Source organism: Parasteatoda tepidariorum, chromosome 9, assembly GCF_982258835.1.
Source record: "Parasteatoda tepidariorum strain Cologne lab strain chromosome 9, Ptep-v5.0, whole genome shotgun sequence".
Taxonomy (NCBI): Eukaryota; Metazoa; Arthropoda; class Arachnida; order Araneae; family Theridiidae; genus Parasteatoda; species Parasteatoda tepidariorum.
Window position 1 is genome coordinate 50419809 of NC_141763.1, and position 24692 is coordinate 50444500.

Sequence of the window (24692 nt, forward strand, 5' to 3'; positions counted from 1 at the left end):
CATTAGGCCCCAGGGAGATATTTTTCATTTTGTTACCTGTTTGTGCGAACTATAATCACTAAGGCACCATAGAAATTTTAAAGTAGCAAAAAATTTTAAGAAAAAAAAAATGGGAAGAGGTTTGCCCGCGGGTGAAACGAGTTATATCCTTCAAGTTGGTCCGACGCGGAATCCTAGATTTTGCCAACTAAAAAAACATTAATTTTCACAAATAAATAAAAAAATTTTTTAACAATTTGTTAGCTATTTTCCGTCAATTTCTTACAAACTATGTAATCGTGAAATGTAAAAAGGAAATAATTAATAAAAACAGGTTTTGATTATATAGTTTATTTACGCTAGCAATAAGATGTAATGATTCGATAAGCAATGATCTAATAGCCCAAATTTAAGTTTAAAATAATGGAATATTTTTTACGTAAATGAAGTTTAGAGGCTAGAAAGAAAAGCAAAAAAGCTTTCTATATAGACTTTTTGTCCTTGAGTTGTCTCCCCGCAGTCTGCCAAGCCCGTAAACTAAACAATTAAGCTGTTTTTAATACTGCATCTGACCTTGAGTAAAGAATTCTTTAAAACCATGTTACGCAAATAGAATAATTTAGGCGATCTCAAACAATGAGTTCTGTCTTGATCGTTTTGATAAGCTGGAAATGATTTTAAATGACAGAAACATAAATTTTTATTTGTAATTGTGAAACAGTTAATTTTGCAGGCGAACTCGTTATTTTTGTGCTTCAATCGAATATGCCAAGAAATTTCTTAAGTTTCCCTTTATGTCCTATTTGTGAAATTGCATTAAAGGAAGACACTCCGAAATTTTCGTACAAAAACAGGTATCCGAAATGTCAATCACATGTCACGCAGATTTTTTTTCTTTCTCTGTGTAAACATGAGTTGCTTCATAATTTTGAAAAACGGAAAATGCACAATGAAACGTGATAATTCATATCACGTTGAGACTCGAAACATCTTAAAGTTAAGCCTCCTGATTCGAACATTCATTTGGACTGTAACACATTCTAACAGTTTTAATTTTATAAATATCAATCGAATATTATCATTAGTTAAAAACAATTCTTTTTTTATCCATTCATAAATTAATTTACCTATGAATTAAAATACGGAATCAGACACAAAACGTACTTTCTCTGGGTAAACGTACTTTTTTTTAAGACAGAAACGGATTTTTGACGTGTTTGTGACATTGTTGACGCGTTTTTTTTATTTTTATTAATTATAGTTTCAAACGAAATAATAATAATAATAATGATGATGAAATTGTTTAATAAATAATATTTATAGCCTGTTGTACCAAAAAAATAGCCATTGAAATTAATATTCTTGATATAAATTAAGATTCTTGATTCTAAGACATTGATTCTTCTTGATTTTAAGAAGACATTGATTCATTGCATTTAGTTAATAATAGATAAAGACTAAGAAAGCTGTTGTAGTTTAGCCTCCTGATTCAATCATTGATTTGGATGCTTATATATTTTAACAGTCGTAATTTATCGAACAAAATTTAAAAAGAAAAAATTTATATAAAGATGCTTAAACGCTTTGTTAAAATTTTGTATACTGACACAAACATTGATTCCAATCCTTATATATTTTAATAACCTTAATTTTATAAGAATCAGTCATAAATTAATACTATCATGAATTAAAAACAATTAATTATTATTAATTTTTAACCCATTCGTTAATCAGTTTGATGTCTATGAATTAAAATATTGTCCATGAATTAAATACGGAATCTGGCACAAAACGTATACTTTGTCTCAAGGTAAACGTATCATTTTTGAGGCAGAAAAGGATTGACGTGTTTTCTTTTTATTATTTTATAATTTCTCACTAAATATTATTGATAATGATAATAAACATGGAATTGGTTAATGAAATTTGCGGATTTATTATCCGTTGAACAAAAAAGATATTGAGATTGATATTCCTGACTTAAACATTAATTTAGAATCTTATGAATTTAGTTAATACGTTGAGACATCTGTCCGACAGATACTAAGAAAGCTGTTGAAGTTTATAAACACCTGATTCAAATATTGATTTTTATGCTTATACATTTTAACAGTTTTAGTTTATCTCACAAGATTCAAAAAAAAATAATTAATGAAAATACTTAATGTTTTGATAAAAATTCATAAACTGACTCAAACATTGATTTGGATTCTTATGCATTTCATTTAACTGCCTCAGTAACAAAAAATTTAGCAAAGGCAAAAGTAGTAAAAATATAAGCCTTTTAATTTTGCTTTGTATGTAATGCTGCCATCTAGTGTAGTTTAGAAGCACTAAACTTTTAACTTTATCTCACTTGTCTTTAGATGTTACGAATTAACTGAAATTAGCGAAACTTACAAATTGTGTCTATAAACATTTATAAAATAACTGTCAAAATTATAGTTAAGCGACTCTATGCAAGGAATATATAAGTGGATATACACATTATATATTCTTTGCTCTATGTACCATACTGAAATGAAAATCAGAAGCCCTTTTGTTGGGATCATTATTTGAACATGTATATAATGTGAACAAGCCGAAAAATTTTACAATTCATTGTTATTGAGATGTTTAAATTTTTTAATACTAGAATGAAAAGTAATTTCAAGGGAAAAAATTCATTTTTTCGAAAAATTTAAATTCCAAAAAATAAGTTATAGTGCAATTATGTTGCAACTACACTCATAGATGGCGACACCATAGAAAATTATTTGGTTGGTAAATTTAATGTCTATATTTATTTTTTTTTAATTTTAATATTTCACAAATTAACAAACTGAAAATTTTTATAAGTAACTGCTAAAACAAAACACATTTTTTGGGAAAAACTACCCTTGTCTCTGAAACAAAATACTCCGGTTTAAAGGACAAATTAAACAAAAAAAAAAATTCTATACTTTTTATTACGCTTTCTTAAGCGGGTATATACGTTCATCTGATAGAATATAAGAAAAGTATTATCATACATTACACCAGACATATAAAGGATTTTCTCCTTTCGAATAGAAATATTGCAGTCAAAATACATCATAGGTGGGAACACCACACCAGAGCAAAATTTAGTGTTCCTTAAAGTAATGCTCCCCCTTATTGAAATTCTCTGTTCTTAAATTGATTTGATTGGTTCCTTCATTTCGCCTTTTTTTCTGTCTCATAGAGTAATATTTTCAAATAATAATAATTCTCAATTTTGAGAGATAGTGGTTAAGAGATGATTTAGAGAGTTAGTGGTTAAGACATATCTAGATGGCCGCGGTCTTTTGTTCATTGTTTTTAAGTAATCCCTAAATAACACTGAGTAAGCAATTATTTTAAAATTTAATAGTAGTTTTTGAGTCAAATGTTTAAACTAATAGATCCAATTTATTAAATAAACAAAAATTGCTGTGATTTTTTTAAAAATAACGCTGTAACTTTCTTTTAAATAACGAAAAGTAAATATCATACCTTTCCTATGAGAAATAAAAATTTTGTCCTTAAATATATGGAGAGAGAGATATGGGAAATTTCGAAAATAGTCAAACACTTCTTTTACAGACAGCTCATTCGGCCACAGAAAAAAAATAATAAAATAATTTTAGACAAAAGAAAAAATAATTTTAGAAAAAAATTGTTCGATTTAACTATAATCGAAAAAAGTTGAATTGTAAGGTATAAAATTCTTTAAAATAATTCAATACTGAACTTTAAATGCAAGTTGCTTTTTTTCAATGAAAGGAAAATACCGTCTTTTGGCTCTATCCAAAAGACGGTAAAAAAAAACCTCATTTGTTAAATCTTTCGGAAATACAAAGCTTCAAAGTCTTAAAATTCATAACTCTGAAAATAATTTGAAATATTTAAATAGATCGAAAGTTTCTATAACTTAAGTCATAATCGTAAGTCAGATTAAGAATACGGTTAACAAAAAATTATTTCATTCAAATTAGTTTTTCCATAACTACGAAAAACCGTCATTATATACTATTTAATCACTGCGTAACTAACTAGAAATGAGACGCACATTGCATATTTTCAAACCTAATAAAGTACTGTCAGTGAAAAAAAAATTTCATAATTTCCCTGATAATAGATCTTGCTAAACTATAATTTTATATTGTTTAATCTATAAGCTTTTGAGTTACGGCAATGAAAAGTACATTTAGAGAAAAATTTTGAAACAGCAGTAGTAACTTTTAAAAAAAATTAAAAGTGTGATACATATTCATCATGTTTGAAAAGTTTTAGGTTAAATAACAGTGACTGAAAATAATTACTTATTAAATATCTAAATAATTACTTTCAGTTCTTGTTATTATTTTAAGAGACAGAAAAAAAAAGCAAAAATAACATAAATAAGCCTACAATTCAACCGTTTCTCTGGGTGAAGAGTGCGGATGCCCATATTTCGAGAATTAAAATGGATGTTTCTGAAAAAGGTACGTTTCTGTATCTAAAAGCATCGATTACACTTATTTACAAATTGAAGGTGTTCTCTGAAAATTAAAATAGCAGTTATTTACACAAAGAGATTTTTTTTAATACTGAGTGCATGTGTTCTAATTTCAATTCTTCAACAATATTTGGTAGAGAAATCACCCTGCTAAAAACTTTTCAGGTTAGTTGAAAAATTCGTAAATATTAAGAGATAATGCAGAACTACCAAAATCCTCATTTATAACTAAATTCCAATGCATCCCTACATCTATATTTAATCCATTTTTTTCACTTAAATACTTTTCAATTCAAAATTGCATAACTAATTAAAACTTGACATATAGCCACATTATCAACAGATCATTTTGATATACATGTTGCCATGGGTAAATTTAAAAAGAGATGAATTCCTAAAAACAATTTATGCCAAAAAATAATTTCAATGAAATAATGTAATTTAAAAAAGAAATTAATACAGATATTTTTTTATGAAATAAAAGGTAAATCTTAAGCAGTGGTAGCATATTTATAGTCTATGACTGAAAAGGTTCTGTAATGCTTATCACGGTCTCACTCTTTGCTTATCAGTGTAAAGGCTTATTAACCCTAGCGGAGATTGCTCAGGGGATACAGCTCCCCTCACAATGAGGTGACCCAGGTTTAAATTTTGAGAATGGCTGGTCAATATGAACGCACACGCACCCGATATTTATTTGACCACATCAAAAACAATTAGTGCTGATGTAAAATATGTGCAGAGATACAAGGATCTTTAATTAGAATCCCCATGAAATCCGGTAAATTGTAGAGTGTTTTCTTCTCCATGAAATGCAAATGTTGGTTAGCTACATACACAAAAAAAGAGAGTTCTAAGGCTTGATCTAGAAAATCATTGTCCTCTGAGTTGGATTCAAAAATACAAGGTTAAATATTGGTAGCCGGAAATCTATTATGGATAACCAGTTCAACGTCGGTGATAATTTTTTTTTAAAATAAAAAATACAATTAAAAAAAATCAAAAGTTGAGCAAAACAAAGATAAATAAAAGTCAGGTTCTCTCTGTGGCAACTATGATCAGATAATCACTGGTTTTTGGAGTTTAATACTTGGATTTTCCAAGTGAAATAATTTCTTAGGATTTTTAAAACTTAATTTTATCTTAAATATTTTTTTAATGTATCTTTGAAATGTTTTCAACCTTCGGGCATAAAAAGAAAATATTGTACTTTTAATATAGCAAAAAATTAGGGTCATTTTTTAACGAGCCACCACTGAACTTTAGACAAATAGAAAGTCTTAACACAACTATTTGCAACAATAAATCTTTATTTTTCAAAATAACACACAATTAAACATACACTAAAATTTCACAATGTTTCCATTCAAGGGGCAATAATAATCTTTGAAAATTTAAATATTCATAAAAATATCAGATTGAAAAATAATTTAAAAGAAATTAATAGAAAGATTAACTTAATACATTTACTTATTATGATGAATCACAAAAAACTTAATTTAAGGTGTATATTTATTGCAGTTCATAAAAAAATAATAATTATGTATTGAATGTTGTTTCGTAAAACCTTTTGTTAATACAAATAAACAGAACAAAATTTCAAGATAAGTGTAGTTTCTAATAACATGCTAAACTAAATTATTTATTATTATGACAAAAAATTCATAGCAATTATTTTGCACAGAATCAGAAGAGATTCATGAAAAATTAAATTTACTTTCTGTGAAATGAAACTTAAATTAATTTCTTTTAAATAGTCAGAGTACTGTATAGTATTTTATAATACATTTTATGATCATTATTTTATGATTAAGAGATACTCTTGTAATAACCTTACTCTTGTAATAACCTTAAACTGCAACAAATATAAAAATGGCAACAAGACTACGTCTTTTACATTTGAAATGAAATACCAAATTATATATAGCTATTACTATACCTAAAATCTATAAAAATTATCGAATTTAGGTGAGAAAATTTTTTTTTCTGACTTTTTGCTAGACACTTTTGAATTGGAACATAACTCAATATGACTTTTAGAACACAGATTTCATTTAAAATTTTTGTAGCTAATGAGAAAATTACAAATGCAATTACGTTATAAGTAAAGAAAAACAAAATCACATATTTGCCTTATAGACTGATATGACATGCAGAAACAAAGATTTCTTAAATGCAAGCACCAATCAAAGAAAATGTAAAAACTTTAAACTAATAAATTTTTACGAATTCAGTTAAAAACTGATAAAAAAAACATCTATAATATATAAGAATAAATGGAGAAAAAGAAATTTTAAAAAATATCACTGTATTACAATAAGTATAAAATCATTATTTTTGAGGATTTTTTAGGTTATAAATAAAATTAAGAGCCACCAGATTACAAATATCATTTCAACATAGGGAATCATATTACAATTTTTTCTTAAGAACAAAATTTCAGCAAATAAAGAATAAATACATAAATGGTGCAATACTGAACACATAAACTGAAGATCATGCAATACTGAACTAAATGAATATTTTTGGTGTAAAAAGAAATACTGAACAAAATACTTTTTTATAAGAACAGTCAAATGATATGTTCAAAAATAATGAAAAACACAATTACTGATGTGCGACAGAGACCAAGTGATTTAAAAATAAAGAGAAGAATGATAAACATTACACACACACATATTTAATGTAAATTGGAAATGGAAGGAATATATATATGTAAATGGAATGAAAATGAAAAGAAAAATAAGTTACTCTATAATCATTTTTGAAAAAATGGAAATATACAACAAATTGGAATGAGATTCTTTGACAAAGTATGTTTTCCTAGCGATCTTTAATATAAATTTATGGCATTAAATATTCACTAATTGTGTCTGGCAAATACAGTGACTAGATGATGGTTTATTTTCCACTGGAAGTTTACATTCTCTTTTCCAATCTGTAGAAGGAAGTGAAAAAAAAAATAGAGTTAGTAGAGAATATTAAGTAACAGATATTTAGTACTATAGTACATTTACAGATTATATAAAACAATTAACTAAAAAAGAACACTTCCAAAGATCAAATTAGAAAAAAAAAGTAATCAAAGGTTTATTTAAAAAAAAAAGGTAACAAATTGCAAATTATGATCATTATTTTTTTTGCAAAAACACTAGACGAGAGTAATTTTTCTTCTAGAACTGAAGCAACTTTTTTACACCACTTTACAAAAACACTAAATTGTTCACTGCCACCATCATGCAAAATTGTGAAGCTATATGAACTTTTTGGCTAACAACTGACTGTTACGGAAGTATTGATTAAAACAAATTTAATAAACTATATTTGCGTATGAATTTCCTTTCTGCATTTTCATAGAATTAGAATATTGGAAAAAATTTGTGTGTAAAATTAGAAAAATGTTATTCTGCTACTGCTTAACAAAGATATTTTCCATTTTTTTTACAAAAATTATTCATAATGATCCATGTCATCTATATAAAAGAATTACAATGTAAATCTTTATAACAAAAAATTTATAAATACAAAAAATATTCATAAATTTAAAAATACTATCTTGGGCATTCAAATATCTACCTTTTTTTTTCGAAATTTGGAAAGGATTTAAAGCTGTTGTTAATTTACGTCCGACTAGAGCTGCACAATGGGGTGTTGGCGACGGTCTGGGAAACATCCCGCAGGATGATCCGAAGACATGCCATCACAATTTTGATCCTCTGCGGAGGGGAGCATAACACCGAAAACATAACACGATATCTTTTAAAGCATAACATCGAAATGTAATAAGATTAGCTTAAAGCTTGCATAGAGGAATAAAATTAAAAGTGGATATTAACTTAAAAGAAAATAAAAGTGCGTAATTGAGTAATGGATCAAATAAAAGAAATAGAAAGAAAAAATGAGTGATGAACAACAACACGAAGTTATCATAATATACTTGTATGATGTATTTTTGTTATTTTAATGAAATTTTCAAAACAATCAAAAAATTTTTGCATCACCTGAGACTTTATTGACCTTACTGAGATTTTCATTATGTCGCTCAAAATATAAAAGGTTCTGTTTTAACAAATTTAACAAGCTTAATTTAAAAATTCAAATGATCAATATATAAATACATAATATGATTTGAACATAAAAAAAAGCTTAGTTAATTATGACTAGATTTTGCACAAAATTAAATTATAAAATTACCCTTTTTCAATAAAACTTGAATTATACTTGACTTACCGGCAAAATACCATTCGTATGAGACCTCTTGTCTTCCTTAGGGAATCAATAACTTCAGCTGCAGGTTTACCTAGAAAGCTTTCACGGTTGGCCTAAGGATAGAAAGTAACAATAAGTAACTTCATTGGCCTAAGGAAGACTGAATTTAGAGTAAAAAATAAATATTTAAAAATCATAATATTTCAAAACATATCATTTTAAGAAAATAACAGAAAAGAGAGGAAAAGGTTTGCCCAAAAAACCTCTGACATCATGTTTCCGAGGCATTATCTATATTTTATAAACTATGATTGTACAGGATATCTTTTAAATATATTAGTCAGATTTTCACATACAAATATGCAATCAAAATTGTCTAAAGATCAAATGTTAAGTATGTTAAATGATTTGTGAGGATGGATTTTTAAGCAATGAAATCAGATACAAAAAAGCACTTTTATTTAAATATAACTTTTTTAGAAAATATGGCCACAACTTGCAGAAAATGGTCCCAATGGTTTGTCCGAAGGGGATTTGAAAATTTGGACCTCTTAATGTTTATTTTACTTTCTCTTATTTGCCATGTCTCTAGAACTAATTAACTAGTTTAAATATTTTTTTAACAATTATCAAACTAGTTTATTGAAAGCTAGTTCCACGCAGAATATCTTTTCATTATATTACATTTAATATAATGATAACCAAATTCTTTTTTTTTTTAATTTTTTTTTTTAATTTTAAGGCATATTAATTGTTAGATATTAAACTATGAAATTTTAATAAATATATCTTAGTCAGAAACTATTTCATTGATTTCATTTTAATTTTGTATTTTTCAATTAAAATAACAATTTAAAATTATATGCCTTACAATTCAAAGAAACTCTGCCCAATTTTAAATAAAATAAAAATTAATATCATAATAAATTATGTTACAAAATTTTTTTTAGCATGAAATTATCTTTAAAGGAATGAATTTTACAATAGTGCAAATTTTTTTTATTCCCATAAATGCTTCCAAAGACATGTCAAAGTATCCAAAGAGTAGTGAATCACTAAGCTTGAATTAGCATGTGAAAATCCAATCACTAGATCAAGAGTTACTAAAGTGTATCATTTTTAATTTTGAGCACTAAAAGTTTTTTTTTCCCTTTAAAGTAAATTGTCTGTGATATATTTGTTATGAAAGTTGAGGAAAGAAAAACCTAATTTGTCATGTTTAAATTACGCAAAATAAAGTAACCAATTCTACCCAGAATGTTAATAAATAGTAACACAAAAGAGAAATGTAAAGCGTTATCTACTACTCTGAAAGTAGCAAAACTTAATAGAAAAGTCTTACTTTACGTTTTTATCAACAAGTCTTAATCAAAATTTTACATCACTAGTTACATAAATCCATTTATTCCTTTATAAACCTTAAATATGTTTCGATAAGTATCATTTAATCTTTTCTGGACAGTCGTATAACAGGGTTTCTTAAGTTAATTTGCATCATGTAATTTATGTCTGACTTTAAAAGATGCAAAACCAAGCATATTTAATAAAATAAAGTAATTTAGACTGTGCAATGTTGGGGTTAGACATAAATAATTGGTGAGTATAAAAGATACACATATGAAAACTCAGTGAAATTTGAGTTTAATTCTAACTTTTCAGAAATTGAACAAAGTAAATTAAGTTTTTTGTATTTTTTATATACGTGTAATAGACATAAAGAGAAAATTTTCATTCTGACATATAAATATTTAATCAGAAATACTAAATTTTGAGGAAAATCACCAGGAAGGAAACAGATAAACCAAAGGAGGAAAAAATTAGATAATTGATTATATTGGACAAGACTTATATGTTACTGATTTTAATTATATAAATTAGAATTTATAGAACAAAGTCAGCTTATTATTTTCTATTCCTTTAATTATACTTAGTAAAATTTATCCAACAGGTGAGCATAAAATATTAAAAAAAATACTATTTAAAATTTGTTTCTAATAAATATTTGTATTTCCTGTAATTGTTTTATTTATCTGGAAGTCCAGTTCATTGTAATCATACCTAATTTTTCTTAGTCAATAATATTAAACACTTCTGATTTACATTTTAATGTAATGAGTAGGTATATTATTTTTGATAGATTAATAATAGCTACATTCATACGTTTTCATTAATTAAACTAAACTCAGTGGCACAACAGCACATGAAGGGCCAAAGCCTACTGTGCTCATCCCAAGCAAGAGCAGATGTTCCTGTTGGGTGGTTCACTAAATGTGGAACCAACAGTGTTTAGTCCCCCAAGCATGCCTGGTACTCACTCATTTTACTGACTCAGTGAATGGACGAAAGTCTGAGCCAATCCTGCCCAGTTTGGGAACAGTACCCTGGATCTGTGGCATGGGAGCGTGAAACACTACCACTTAGCCACAGGGCCAAGTTTCCTTAGATATTCAGGTATGCCAGGGCATGTAAAATTTTTGATTTTCTTATACAAATAAAATAACTTAAAATTGGAGGCACTGCTTTTGCACTTCTGTTGCTAGAGCTAACAATAAATAAATCATTATCAGTTAAAATTCTATTACAAATAGTATTAGGTTTTTAAGAATGAATATTGTACGGTTTACAATCATGAGCAAACATTTTATACAAATAATCATCACACCAAATGTAGAACTTACTTCGACAAGGCGATCACCAGCTTTAATTCTTCCATCCTTGTCAGCAAGGCTTCCAGGATGTACAGCCTTTACTTCTGGAGCATTTGGTAGAAGACTGCGGGGAGATTCTTGTGAGGAAGTAGGTGGATCAAAAAGGCTGAATCCTAGTCGTCCGTGCCAACCTCTGTCCAAATCTACATCAAATGTATTCACCTAGAAATATAGGGAAAAGCATTATTTCAAAACTGTTATCAATTAAAAGAAATATTTCATTGACCGAATAAGTTCTGTTAGTTTCTATTACACTTTGACGAGCCAACCTCACCAGTCATTGGCTTTTTGTGAATTCAGTCAGGAAGGGGCGCATTTTATTAGACAAGAGACCAAAATAAGAATGAAACTACTTTGTTTTGGCTCAGAGCCCCTTGGACAGATGGCAGTCACACACATTTGTGAGGACACTTTAATTTAGACATAGATATAAAGGGGAAGAAAAATTTTCCCAGATCCCTGCTCAGTGACCGACCATAGTCTTAGTAAAGTAGAGGATCAAATCTTAGCTCCTCCGGATCGGAGTTCAATTCTTCAACCACTGGGATTCCACAGCCTGAATAAATTCTAATAGAGAAGGAATGTTTTTTTTTTTTAATGTATGAAAGAGTTAACAAGTTTTTATTATGAAACTCAGGGCAATATAGAATATCCAAAGTTAATTTCATTTCATTCAGTACAAATAAAACTTAATGGAGTTTATTTAGAACGTTTTACTTCACCTTCATATTCAATTAAAAAATACTAGCTGGAGACATGACATAGTTTCTGTGTAAAATGGCCAATCTTACAATGTTAAGACCCCCAATGCACAAACTGTCAGCACAATTGATTAAAGCTACCATCTATTAGGAGCAAGATGTGAAAAAGGAAGACTCATACGTTTAAATTTTAGACAATGTTTTGTATAAAATTGTTTTTGAAGAAACAATTTTAATTTCAGAATTTCCTCTCTATATTATAAAGTTGCATAGATGCTAACTAAGAGGTCTTAGCTTACCTCATTTAAAGTAAAACAATCAAGGTAAACTTAATTTGTTTAATTTCGACAGCACTTAATAACTAGATAACATGATCAGTTTCCTTGACATATTTAAATTATTTTCGTGCGAAGCAAGGGGGAGATGTGGTGGGTAAATAGCTGTACAATTAATTAAAATCAATAATTAATAATTTTTTATATAATTTTAAAATTAATGTAATTTTTTAAATCAAGAATAAAATTTTCTATCACAGCAAGTGTGCAAATGGAATATTTCATTACAGGTTATGCCATTAAATGTGGCTGAGGGTATAGAATTGAAACCAGATATCTCCATGCTTCCTTTGAGGTGCATACAACCCTTATACCGCTACAATCGACAGTATAAAAATATTAATCAAAATCTTGAGCAGACTTTTTTGGAACTTTAAAATACCTCTAGATGCGTTTAAAAAAAAGTGATTTTTTTAAAAGATAATTATTTTCTAGGGTTTTTTCAAGAATCTTCTGAAGCAATTCAGTTTTCGTTTAATGAGTAAGACTCCCTCTTTCCGACCGGCAGCTCTAACTATTGATACAAATTTTAGCTTGGGTGATGCCACACTTTCTCGCAAGATAAAACTGCTTTCTGAATTTCTTAAATAGGAAAGAAGCTTTTTAACATTTTAGCTAGAAAGTAAAGGGCGAGGCTGGGAAATTTATCTGGTGGCTGCTGGCTACTTTTTGCATTAAAAGAACCTTAATAATGATTTTGTTCTTAAATTGTGATGAAAAAATATTTTTCTTAGTTGTTTTGACTTTTTTTTCTCCTAATCAATTTTAAACTCCTGTATCAAAATGAAATATAATAACTAAGTTTGGAAAACTAAACCTCTTAATTAAACACAAAATATTAAGGTTAGAATTGCTCTGCTGCTCTTTGTCTTTGTATTCTTTTATTGTTCATACTTTCTTTCTGCTTCATTGTTACTTGGTATAAATCAAACATCAACCTACTCTTTGAGGAATTTCTTTTCATCAATACCAATTCTACTTCACTGCCTCAATAAAAAAAACAAAGGTTCAACAACATCTGAGAAGATGTTGAAACAAACTGTCATTAAAAAAGAAACAGGAAAAGTCACTAAAGAAATTCAGGCAATAATAAAGAAATAATATCCTTTCATTTAAAAAAATTGAAAAAAAAATTAGGATTTAAATAATTTGATTGTGCTTAAATTTAGCCTATTTAAAGATTTCTAAAAGGAAATTCATTACCATACAGCTTGCCAAATATTTAAATTAAAAATTATCCTTTTCATGCGGCAGATGCCGGATGCATTTACAGCAGTGTTTTCACTACAGCGCGAGAATCTCGCATATTTTTTTCTTTTCTCGCATTAAAAAATGATTACCGCGAGAAATTTGCGCATTTTATAAACCAATTTCAAAATTAGCGAATTTCTCGCATTTTGAAAAAAATTTCTTATTGAGCCATTTAGAATAAAATCCGTTTCACTTTTCTTAATGGATCTCTCATTATTTTCAACATCTGCCCCATTATCTAGCTTCCTTATTTACCAGTATTGTTCAGAACCTTTAAGAACAACAGAACACCATCCCTCCCAACCATGGAACCTCTTTCAGAAATCATTTCTCTGCAAAAACGAGCTTACCGTAGGTAAGGTTTCTTCATGTAAAACGTTAAAATTTTTTGCGCATTAATGTAAGATGGACAAATACTTTGTAAGGGCAATATCTTCTACTCTGAAACGGACACATGAAAATAAAACAAATGTGGGTAGAAACGATCAAAACGAAACAAATACGCATTTGAGCAACCTAATGAGAATAGCTGATGAAAAAGTAGATGTAGAACATTTTCCATATAATGATGCAGCAAAAATATTCAATGCTTTAAAAATTAGAAGATGTTAAAAATGCATTAAAATTAAAGAAATGATTTTTTTTTCAAGTCTGTTTTTTTTTTTTTTAAATCTCACCCTGTTTTTGAGAAATTCTCATGGTGAGAAATTCTCACCCATTTTTTTTCTACGATGGAAACACTGATTTACAGGAACTAAGTAGTGGTGAGGACGGGATGTTTAATGACAAAAAGAAGGAGTGGTTAATGATGTTAATTTTTTTGGTGGCAACTTTATTTAATTTAGTAGCTATATGGTAAGTGGCAACCACTATTTTTCTCTTTTACTAGAGAACTCATAAGTAAACTTTTTAAAAAGGTATAAAAAAGAAGAAAAAAATTATAGTTTACCCATTCAGTAGCACAACTTGTAGTACGAGGAAAAGGTACAGGCTTTTCATCATCTGATGCAGAATCTTGAGAGGCTAGACTCTGTTCGTTGGATGTGGAAGATATTGAAAAATTTACTTGAGGAACAACATCAGGACTAATATCGTCCTCGGAATGAGGAAGTGTGCTACCTCTCCATTTCAACAAATTCTTAAATCCTTTCTTGGCAGGGCTCACATTGGTATTGTTTACAGTCTTTGACTTGGAGTCTACATTAGTGCACATGACGCTGCACTGCCTATGGAAGCTTTCTTCATCAGTATAAGCTGGCAAGCGCTTACGATCAGACGAATTTAGGACATCTAGAGATTTAGGCCTCAGGTTTCTTTGCAAAAAAGATTCTTCAACATTCAAATCAGTAGTTACATCAGACTTTGAACTTTCTTCAATTACCTGCTCTTGTCCACTTGAAGAACTACTGCTTGTGCTGCTACTTTCAGTTGAAGCATTACTTGGTGCATTAGAAAACCTGTCCAGTTTTCTTTTAATTTTTCTTTTACCGGCACTGCCCTCATCTCCACTTTCTTTGTGCTTCATGCGATCATTCAAGAGCTCTACCGCTTCCCACCTGAGAGGTTTGTTGATTTGGTTATCTTTTTCAGTGTAGCCTGGGGTGATTGGAGGTTGTTCACTTCTGTAGAGTTTTAGAGTGACAGAGTTTGGTGCCTGTCGTATGAATTCAATAGCTTCAGCATGAGTCATTGTGGAAACAGTCACACCATTCACCTTTCATAGAATAAAAATTATAATTAATAATTTCAGAAGAATATTACATAAAATAGTATAGAGTGCCTTAAAAAAAGAAAAGAAACACCCTGAATAACTTATGATCTAGTCATCAAATCTTCATGTACTAGGACTCTGACTCCATCTTAATGGCGACCTCATACTAATTAATTAGATCAGACCATATTTTTAAGTTACAAAATTAGACACGAAAACAAAATCCAGATTGCTGACCAGCAATCTGGAAAATATAGTCTCAATAATTTGATCAGGAAAGCGGTCAAAATTTGGACTTCTTAATGTAAATTTTACTTTTTGCACATTTGGCCACATCTGGAGAATCTTTTAAGAGAATCAATTTTTTTTTAACACAATTATAAAATTCCTTTATTCAAAGATAAATCTAAACAAAAAATAAGTTTTATTCATTTATATTAATAATTTTTATTATTTTCTTGAATAATAGTGAAAATTTTTTTTAATTGTAAGGTATATGCAAAATAGAAAATTCTAACCAAATCGATTGAATAGTTCCTCAGAAATGGAATTTTAAATTTAAGATTTTTTTAAAATCTGATTTCTCACAACTATTCGACATATTTACTTCAAATTTATTGTGCCTTAAAATTCAGATTTTAGATGTTATTAAATAAAATAAAAATAAATAATTATAAAAAATTATTTTTTCATGACTTTATGTTTGGATAGACAAAATTTTCTGACACATTTAAAATGTTCTTGAGGTATGGCAAAATATGCAAAAAGTAAAATTTACATTAAGGGATTCACACTTTTGACTGCTCCCATGATCAAATTATTTATACCATAATTTCGCATTGCATGCAGTTTTCTCTGTATTTTGAGGGTCAAGAATATTAAACCATCAGGGAAAAAAAGAAAGGTTTTTCAGAAAGTTTTTGTATCTGATTTTATAACATAAAATATTGTTTGTACTAATTAATTAGCATATTTGAAGAAAGAATTTCAACTATTAAGAGTGAATTCTTGTAAGTGAAAGTCTGATCATTAGATCAAAAGTTATTCAATGTATAAAATTTTATTTTGCACACTATAAAAAAAAAAATCACACTAAAAAACTACGAAAAAGGATACAGATTATATTTTTAATGTCACATAAAACTACAGTACAGGACCCGTTATCCGGAAATCAGAAAACCGGAAAACCAAAAAACCGGAACGAAAATCAATAAATTATCCCGCAATTTTTAAAACAATTTTTTTTTTCCTCATAAGATTTTAGGATTTTTCCTTCTTCTTTGAAAGATGTTTACCTTACCATCATTTTGGAAATAATCATTAGTGTATTACTTCATCGTTTTTTCTTCTTTTTAAGATTATTTCCCAATATTTCTTTTTTTTTAGTTGGGTTTAACAATAAAAAAAACGGCTTTTTGTAGCGATTCAGAAAACCGGAAAAATCCGTTATCCGGAATAGCGATGGTCCCGATCGTTCCGGATAATCGGTTCCTTACTGTACAATCAAAGTGTCACACAGTTTGTTTGTATGCAATTTTTTTAATCCATTTAATAGATAAATATAAATTAAACCTTTCTTACAGTTCAATATGAAAATGGAAGACTTATTCTACAAAAAGATATCATATTCAGATATTTCAAAAATATGCCTAAATCAGGCATTGTTGAGTGATCAACGCTATATAGATCTATTATGGGTTTAAAAAAATACATTGCTAATTTTCCCCCCAATAGATTTAAATTTTCATTATATATTTATATAAGGTACATTAAACTAGGATTGCAGGAGGATTTGTTAGTAATTCTTTTTGCCAAACTAATTTTAAATTTCTTAACATTGGTGAATTCTAAGTTTATTTTTCACAAATGTTTTAGGTTCTTTTAATTTTACTCTATTAAGTTTCCTAACTTTTTATATGAATTTACTTTGGTAACATTACATTTTACACTTTGAATTTAAATTCTGAATGGAATAGTTACTTGCAATTGATAAGATATATTTTCCCACTTCAACTTTGACAAAAAGTTCATGAAGTTCTTTTATTCTTTGAAAGAACAATATAAGACTTAACAATAGAACATAAGTAAAAAAAAAATTATTGAACAACGTGACTGACTACCTTAAAACATTTGGCAAAATATGTTGCATTTTTTGATTTGACAATACAATTCTACTATTAAATTAGTTCTCATATATACAGTAAATATAAAATCGTAAACAATCTGAAGTGAAGTATTAACTTACTAGTTAAAGACTGAATTAAATAGAACTAACAAAAGTAAAAATGGTGTATTGGAAGTAAATTTAATTACTTTTAAATATTATGAGGAATGAAACTAAACATTAATTATCAGGTTAATTAAATTAATATAATAATTCACAATTTTACTATTAAGTTTATAATTGTAATCAAAAACAACACTGGTTTTGTAAGAAAACAGTTTTTATGATAAAATTGATCGTTAAAATTGAATTGATCCTAAAAAAATTCAGATTACAAAAATTGCCTTAATGCAATACCTTTTAATAACAAGTTCCATGAAAAATTGAAAAGACATACTTGTATAATCTTGTCTCCAGGTTGAATTCTACCATCGGAAATCGCTGGTTCACGAATCAATGCCTTCACAAAAATTCCTTCATCCGGGAGATCAGGTAAACTGTCTTTCTTAGAGATACTGAAGCCCAAGCTTCCACCCCTTTTGATAAGAGTAACCTCAAACTCCTACAAAATAGTTTAAAATTAGCATTTATCTCTTAAAAATTTAATTTGTAACTGGATGCTTAAAAAAAACAGGCCCCTCTTTTATTTTTTAAATCTTTTAACTCATAAATAAAATACAGAGACTTTGTAAGTAATCATAACATTTAAAACTTATCTCACTATCTGTCCCAAATCAATAATTATACTACGTATCTAAAAATAAAAAGTAATCCAGCATACAACATACAGTTTTTAAAACAATAATAATAATAATAATAAAAAAATTGCAGCATTATATTATTTGTAAATTAATTTTGTAAATTGCGCTACTTTTAAAAAAACAAACCATGAAAATAAATAATTGCAAAAACAACAAATAAAAGTGGGTACAGTATGGAGCTTTGTAGAATTTTATTAATTAAAATTTACTCATCATTAAATGTCTTGTTTAGATTATTTACATAGAATTACAATTAACTATTTTATAGTATTAACATGGCTTTCCGAATTGCTCTGAAATACTTATTGATTTTTGAGAATGAATAACATAGTCTTTTTATTCAAGGTCGCAAGTTCCTCAAATTCCCATTGGACACTGGAGGAAATAATCCAATGTCAACATTATCTACGTGAAATGTCTTTAAAAACGATTTATTTAATTAAAGTTTGTAAACTCTAAGTTTATTTAAAAACAGTTTTGCCAAAACACATTAAAGTGAGTGTTTTACGTAATTAGGTGTTTTTTGTTTCCAGATTTCTTTAGAAAATCTGCTTGAGTTTTTATGAGTGAAGCTTGCTTTTAAATTTTCCTATTTTTTTAAAACATTTAGAGTATGAAAAATATTTAAAAAAAAATATAAAAGTAGAAACTTACACCTGTCTCCACATTATAAGAATTTTCAGTCCTAGATAAAGAACTGCTAGCTGAACTAGATGATGAATCACAGAAAGGCCACATACCATCCTACAAAAAAAATATCGTTTAATATAAAACCAATAAAATAAAAAAAAGTAAATAAAAAGAAAAAAAATTACTTTAAATGAAGAAAAGCATGGAATCAATGATTTAGACGGTCGAAAAACTTCCAAAACTACATCAGCAGGAGTAGTTCTTAAAACTTCTAAAGCTTCCTAAAATGTAAAAATGAAAGAAATGTTTTTGTTTACAAAAAATAAGTATGGTAGTTATGTGTCAAAATATTACTCAATCTAGAGCTAAATTAATAAAAGAATTATTTCACATAAAATAAAGTTCTATAAATTATGGCTTTACAGATTATTTTAGAAAAAAAAATTAAGACTATACTTGTAGTATTGTCTAAGAACTGATAGCATTTACTGGTTAAAAGATATGCAGTTAGTTAGAAGAAACACCCAAATTTCTATTTGACAGTAAAGAATCACAATATTTTATTTTATTTTTTAGTCAGTTTTGAACAAATGAAATATGTTTGGGTTTACAATTACCATTAGCCTTTAAATTATGTATACTCAACTCAGTAGCCTTTTAATTATAAACTTAACTAAAAAAAATAGTTAAGAAATTGCAACTTATTAATATTCATCAATTAACATTCATAATTTAAAAATATTTAGTATTTTTAATCTTAAAGCCTTGAAGAAAATTTTTTTTTCTCTTAGTAGTGTTTTTATTATAAAAATAATTGAAGATCAAAGGGAATAACAGTTTACTCACATTTATCACAAAAATAACGATTGGATTGCTACCTGCAGCACTTAGGTGATAACTAACTTTTGACAAATCAAAAACATGGAAAATCAGTTCTTCCCGAGAGTTATTACACAATGAAGTTTAGTCGTACTGGGGCAAAATGGCTTATGTTTTTTTTCCCTTAGAATAAGCTTTTATGGGTAAAAGCCATTCTTCCCCTTGATCTTCAATTGTTTTCGAATAAATGGCTGATTAATAAGATAAGTTTTAGATAAATAAAAATAACTGGTTCTCAAACACATTTAAAAGTTATACAAGAATACTTTAAATGGCAAAACATAAATAATAAAACAAAATCATGTCATTATACTTAACAACTTACGGTATTAGTCAATCCAACCATATTTGTTCCATTCACACTTAAAATAACATCTCCCAGTTGTAGTTTGCCACATTCTAAAGCTGGTTGCAGAGGATAAAGCTTACGAATACGAATCAACTGTGAAAATGTATCTCTTCCCTGTATTCCTGTCCCACCACAAATACTCAATCCAAGACCTCGGCTGCTCTTATGAATTGATACTTCAAAAGTGTTTTCTGCAACAAAAATCATGTCTTTATTGCTCAAAAATAAAAATTAGTATAGTCAGTGAGGAAAAAAAAATAGCACCCTGAATAACCTTTGTTCTATGTTTCAGTGTTTCACATAGTAAGAGAATCTTCAAGGTTCAAATGGTTGATCTCAAATACAATAATTAATTAGTGCTAATCAATAATTAAGTTATGAAATCCTATAAAAAAAAAACTTTTTCTGAATAAGCTATTGTGAACTATTTTTGAAAGATTTGTATCTAACAAAATATTAGGTTAGCCACAATATGGTCCTAATAGACACCAGTTGTTATGACAATACAAAGTTCAAAGACTATCTTAAAGTTATTTTCACTTTTTGCCTCTTTCGCCATACTTCAGAAACTTCTTAAGTGAATTGAAAACTTTTTGTGCACTTGAATAACTTGCTGGTCAAAAAGATGCAAAATGCAATTTTTCTTCATAATTATTTTTTCTTATTGTTTTATTCAATGATTGTCCCAAAAAATATTAAATTATGAAGTATACACAAATTTTTAGATCATTTTAAAGAATTTAATAAACACTAACACAAAATACTAAGTTTAAGCAAAATCAGTCAAATAATCACTGAGTATGCACACATTATAGTTACAAATTTTTATTTAAAGAAAGTACACATTAGTGCCCAATTTCCCAACTTAATTAATGATAAGTGATAATTAATTAAAATTTTTCAAGCCATTCAAACCATTAAGATTGGACAAACCATTAAGATTACTGAAAAGTTATTTAGGGTCATATATATGCTATCTGCACATATACATTTTAATAATTTATTAACATATAGAATGAAAAGTCAAACTAAATTTATAAAAATTGCAAAGACTATAAAATTGTGAAAACTATAGAATTGTGATTTAGAAGATTTTTTTAGATCAATTAAAACATTTAGCCCACTTTTACTCACAGTAAAAATCACCCTTTTTTTTATGAATCTGTAATCAAACTGCAATAATGAAAACAAAACAGGCAATACTTTAACAACAATAACCTATCTAATAGATTGTCATAGTAAGTTATCTAAATTCAAAATAATAGAGTATTTTTGGTCTGGAATAAAAACTTGAACTATGCCACACTGATTTAGGACAGCAATTTCTAAAAATTGTATACTACAAATTTAATGGCTAGAAATCTTTTGTATATTGTGTGTGTGTTGCTTGCAAAATCCACAGCACATTATTTCATATGAACAATAAAAACACATGTTGTTCAATATGTCGCAATTAAAAACAAGTAAACTTGCTTTCTATGACTGCCCATTTAGTTTAGTTTCATTGAGGAATAGAAATTATATAACACGAATTTATATCTCTGAAGAATTAATAACTGATATAATTACATTGTCTTGTCAGAGCAGAATTTACTAAAATTTCCATAGCACACTCTTTGATATGTACAGCAAAAACATAAGCTGTGTTTTATAAGGCACATTCTGTCACAATTCACAACGCATTATTAAAATGCTGCTATTACCTGCTTTCTATGACTCTAGATTTAGTACCAAACTGTAGATTTAAAACCATACTGTAGTTTTTGTACCAAAATCAAAATTTATAACAACGAAGAATAATTTAGAATAACTACTTTTGGAATCTATTAATAAATACAAAGCAGATTGCTTTAGATGTACGGCAATAAGAAGTTGTGTTCTATGAAGCACAATCCATTGGAATTTTAAAATAATTAAGCTGAAACTATTAAGTGCACCTGATACTAGTACATGATTTCAATTTATCATATTCAGTTACTATATATTAGCTATAGTAATTGAGTATACAAATTAACTAACATTTCACAAAAAAAATAGAAACAAAATAAGTACAATCGCTAATATACCTGGATTACTGTAATCATAAATATCTTGAAGTTTCTTCAATTTTTTCTTTCTAATTGGCACAGAGGGAACTGGATGTACATTACTTGAAGATCCTAGAAATAAAAAGAAACAAGTTAGAACAAGGATTTAAAAAAGATACCTTGCATATTTTAAATAATAATTTATAAAAAATTAAGAGCAACAAGAATGAATACTAAAAATTCAATTTAATAAAGTATACAAAAGATTGTTTTGAATATTTAAAGGCATTAAAAGTGTAATGGCACGATGACCTGTTTCCAGCTATAGACAAATTATATAAAGAATTAAACTAAAAACAAAATAATAAATTACTAGAACTTAACAAAAGTACCATTCATTTTAAGGGAAATTAGTCTATAAAAGTGAGAAAATTTTAATTGTCTAAATGTAAAAAAAATGCTATTTTCTATTACAAAAATTTTGTTTTCCAAAAAATGGTCCAAGACTCCTAGAAATTTTGAATTTTTCAAACTTCTAAATAGAATTATTGTTCCAAACATTAATAAAGCAGAGCTAGAAACAAACAGCAGTCCTAAACAAGTAAAATTAAATTCTAACCACAATTAAATAATTATCAATGGTACCTAGATCAGTAATTAATAACAGTCAAGTGAAGTGTGAATGCAAGAAGATTTCTTCCTGATTTGGTTTTTAATTTTTTTTTTTTTTTTTTTTTTTGGTTTGGTGTTAGGCTATGTTCTGTCACAAAGTAGCACACTTCACTAGTAAAGTGAATGTTATGCATTCTTGATCCATTTTTCTCAAATGTCACTTTAATAATATTTTTTTAAAACTTTTAATTCGAATGATCTACACACAATAAATGCATAAGACAAGATTCAATCTTATAGTAATGAAATTTTGATTTATATAAAGCTTCATTTACACATTTTCAATTTGTTTACACAAATTTAAATAGTATAAATGCAAAATTTTCTTTGTTTCATAAATTTTTAAAAATGTCTTATTAAAATTTTAGGGTCATGTGAATAGATCAGTAAAAAACTTGTACAAACTTGTGAAATCTTATAAATACTAAGTCTAAATCTCTGTAAAAGTTTTTAGAAAGTGAAAAATCTTTTATAAATTCGAATAAAAAAAAGACAACTAATATTTGTAATTACCTTTTCTAAAAGAATATTTTTTATAGATATCACTCAATGCTTGATGTGGATTTAAAAAGTGAATAGGAGGTGTAACCAAATTTTCAGAACTCCTATTCCGATAAAGAGATCTATTAAATTCATTTCTAATATCTTCTTCATCAGAATTATCAACAAGGTTAGGAGTGCTGTTATAAGATGTCAGCTTAGATAGCAACTTTTTAGAACTATTGCCTTTGATATGATCTAGACTAGATTTACAACCTTTAATGACAGAAGACAATTTAGGCGAAACACTAGGGGGAGTAACATGTTCTATGCTCTGTACTACGGAACAGTTATCTTTGGCACCGTAAAACACTGAATTAAGTTCTGTAGGTAAAGAGGAACAGGACAATCCATCAATATCACTGTCTTTATGTAATTTAGATAATGTACTTGCATCTGCTGAATTAGCATTCTGTTCTTTACTTTGAGATGCAAATACTGAACGTTTTGTAGTAGCACTGTTTTGTTGAATATTCTCTGAATTGACGGGTTGTTCACTAATATTCTTTGAGTTATTTTGAATGTGATCAGTTTCTGGAAAATTCCCTTTTTCTAAGACAAGAAGGGCAACTTGTGGACTTTCTCTTAATTTTGTAACAACTTCTTCATATGAAAGATTTTCCAGAAGTACTCCATTCACTTCAATAAGCTTATCACCTGAAAAAATCGGATATTGTTGAACTCTATGCATTATTTCATAAAATTTATAATAATGAAATATAAGCAAAGATTAAACAAATAACTTGGAAAATATAAATTTAAACTTTTAATAAAAGCTGAGGCTAAGCCGAAGCTTAATTTTTTTCTTCTTTCTGCCATTTAAATTGTTGTAAATAAAAATTTTCAGGGTTCCCACTCAATTTCAGAAAAAAAATTCCCTGACATTTCCAGGTACAGCAGGTAAATTTCAATGAAAATTGAGACCATATTTTCATCAGAAAACTTTGATCTTTTCCTTGTAATGTCTTTTGACTTTGATCTTTTCCTTTGATCTTTTCCTTTAAATCTTTTCCTTGTAATGTGATATCATTAAATGAGGATAAAAACATTTCAGTTAGACTAAAATGTGAAAATTTTACAATAAATAAATGTAATAGATGTTAGAATTATTAACTCTAATCTCAATAACTGATTACTGTTCCGGACAATTTTAAGACTGGTTATTTTCCAGGTATGATATAGGAATATTCCAGATTTTTGTAAAACAATTGATTTTGTAAAATCCCTGACTTTTCCCTGATTTTCTGTGTTAAAATAAAATTCCTTGACAATTCCAGGTTTTCCCTGACCTATGGGAAC

The 24692-nt window shown here is 27.7% G+C and overlaps 1 protein-coding gene across 1 annotated transcript in view; it reads right to left on the reverse strand.

Annotated features, from left to right (window-relative positions):
- Positions 1 to 5748: 5748 nt before the first annotated feature.
- LOC107447617 (tyrosine-protein phosphatase non-receptor type 13) overlaps positions 5749 to 24692 on the reverse strand; it is a 167913-nt gene continuing 148969 nt past the window's right edge. The window contains exons 25-34 of the mRNA XM_087151783.1: positions 23367 to 24050; positions 22221 to 22313; positions 20131 to 20345; positions 19112 to 19207; positions 18951 to 19040; positions 17933 to 18097; positions 14610 to 15374; positions 11344 to 11535; positions 8687 to 8778; positions 5749 to 7394 (exon numbers count right to left, since the gene is read on the reverse strand). Of these exons, the coding sequence (XP_087007909.1) occupies positions 7376 to 7394; positions 8687 to 8778; positions 11344 to 11535; positions 14610 to 15374; positions 17933 to 18097; positions 18951 to 19040; positions 19112 to 19207; positions 20131 to 20345; positions 22221 to 22313; positions 23367 to 24050 (2411 nt within the window). The 3' untranslated portion in view covers positions 5749 to 7375. The remainder of the gene's footprint in view (positions 7395 to 8686; positions 8779 to 11343; positions 11536 to 14609; positions 15375 to 17932; positions 18098 to 18950; positions 19041 to 19111; positions 19208 to 20130; positions 20346 to 22220; positions 22314 to 23366; positions 24051 to 24692) is intronic.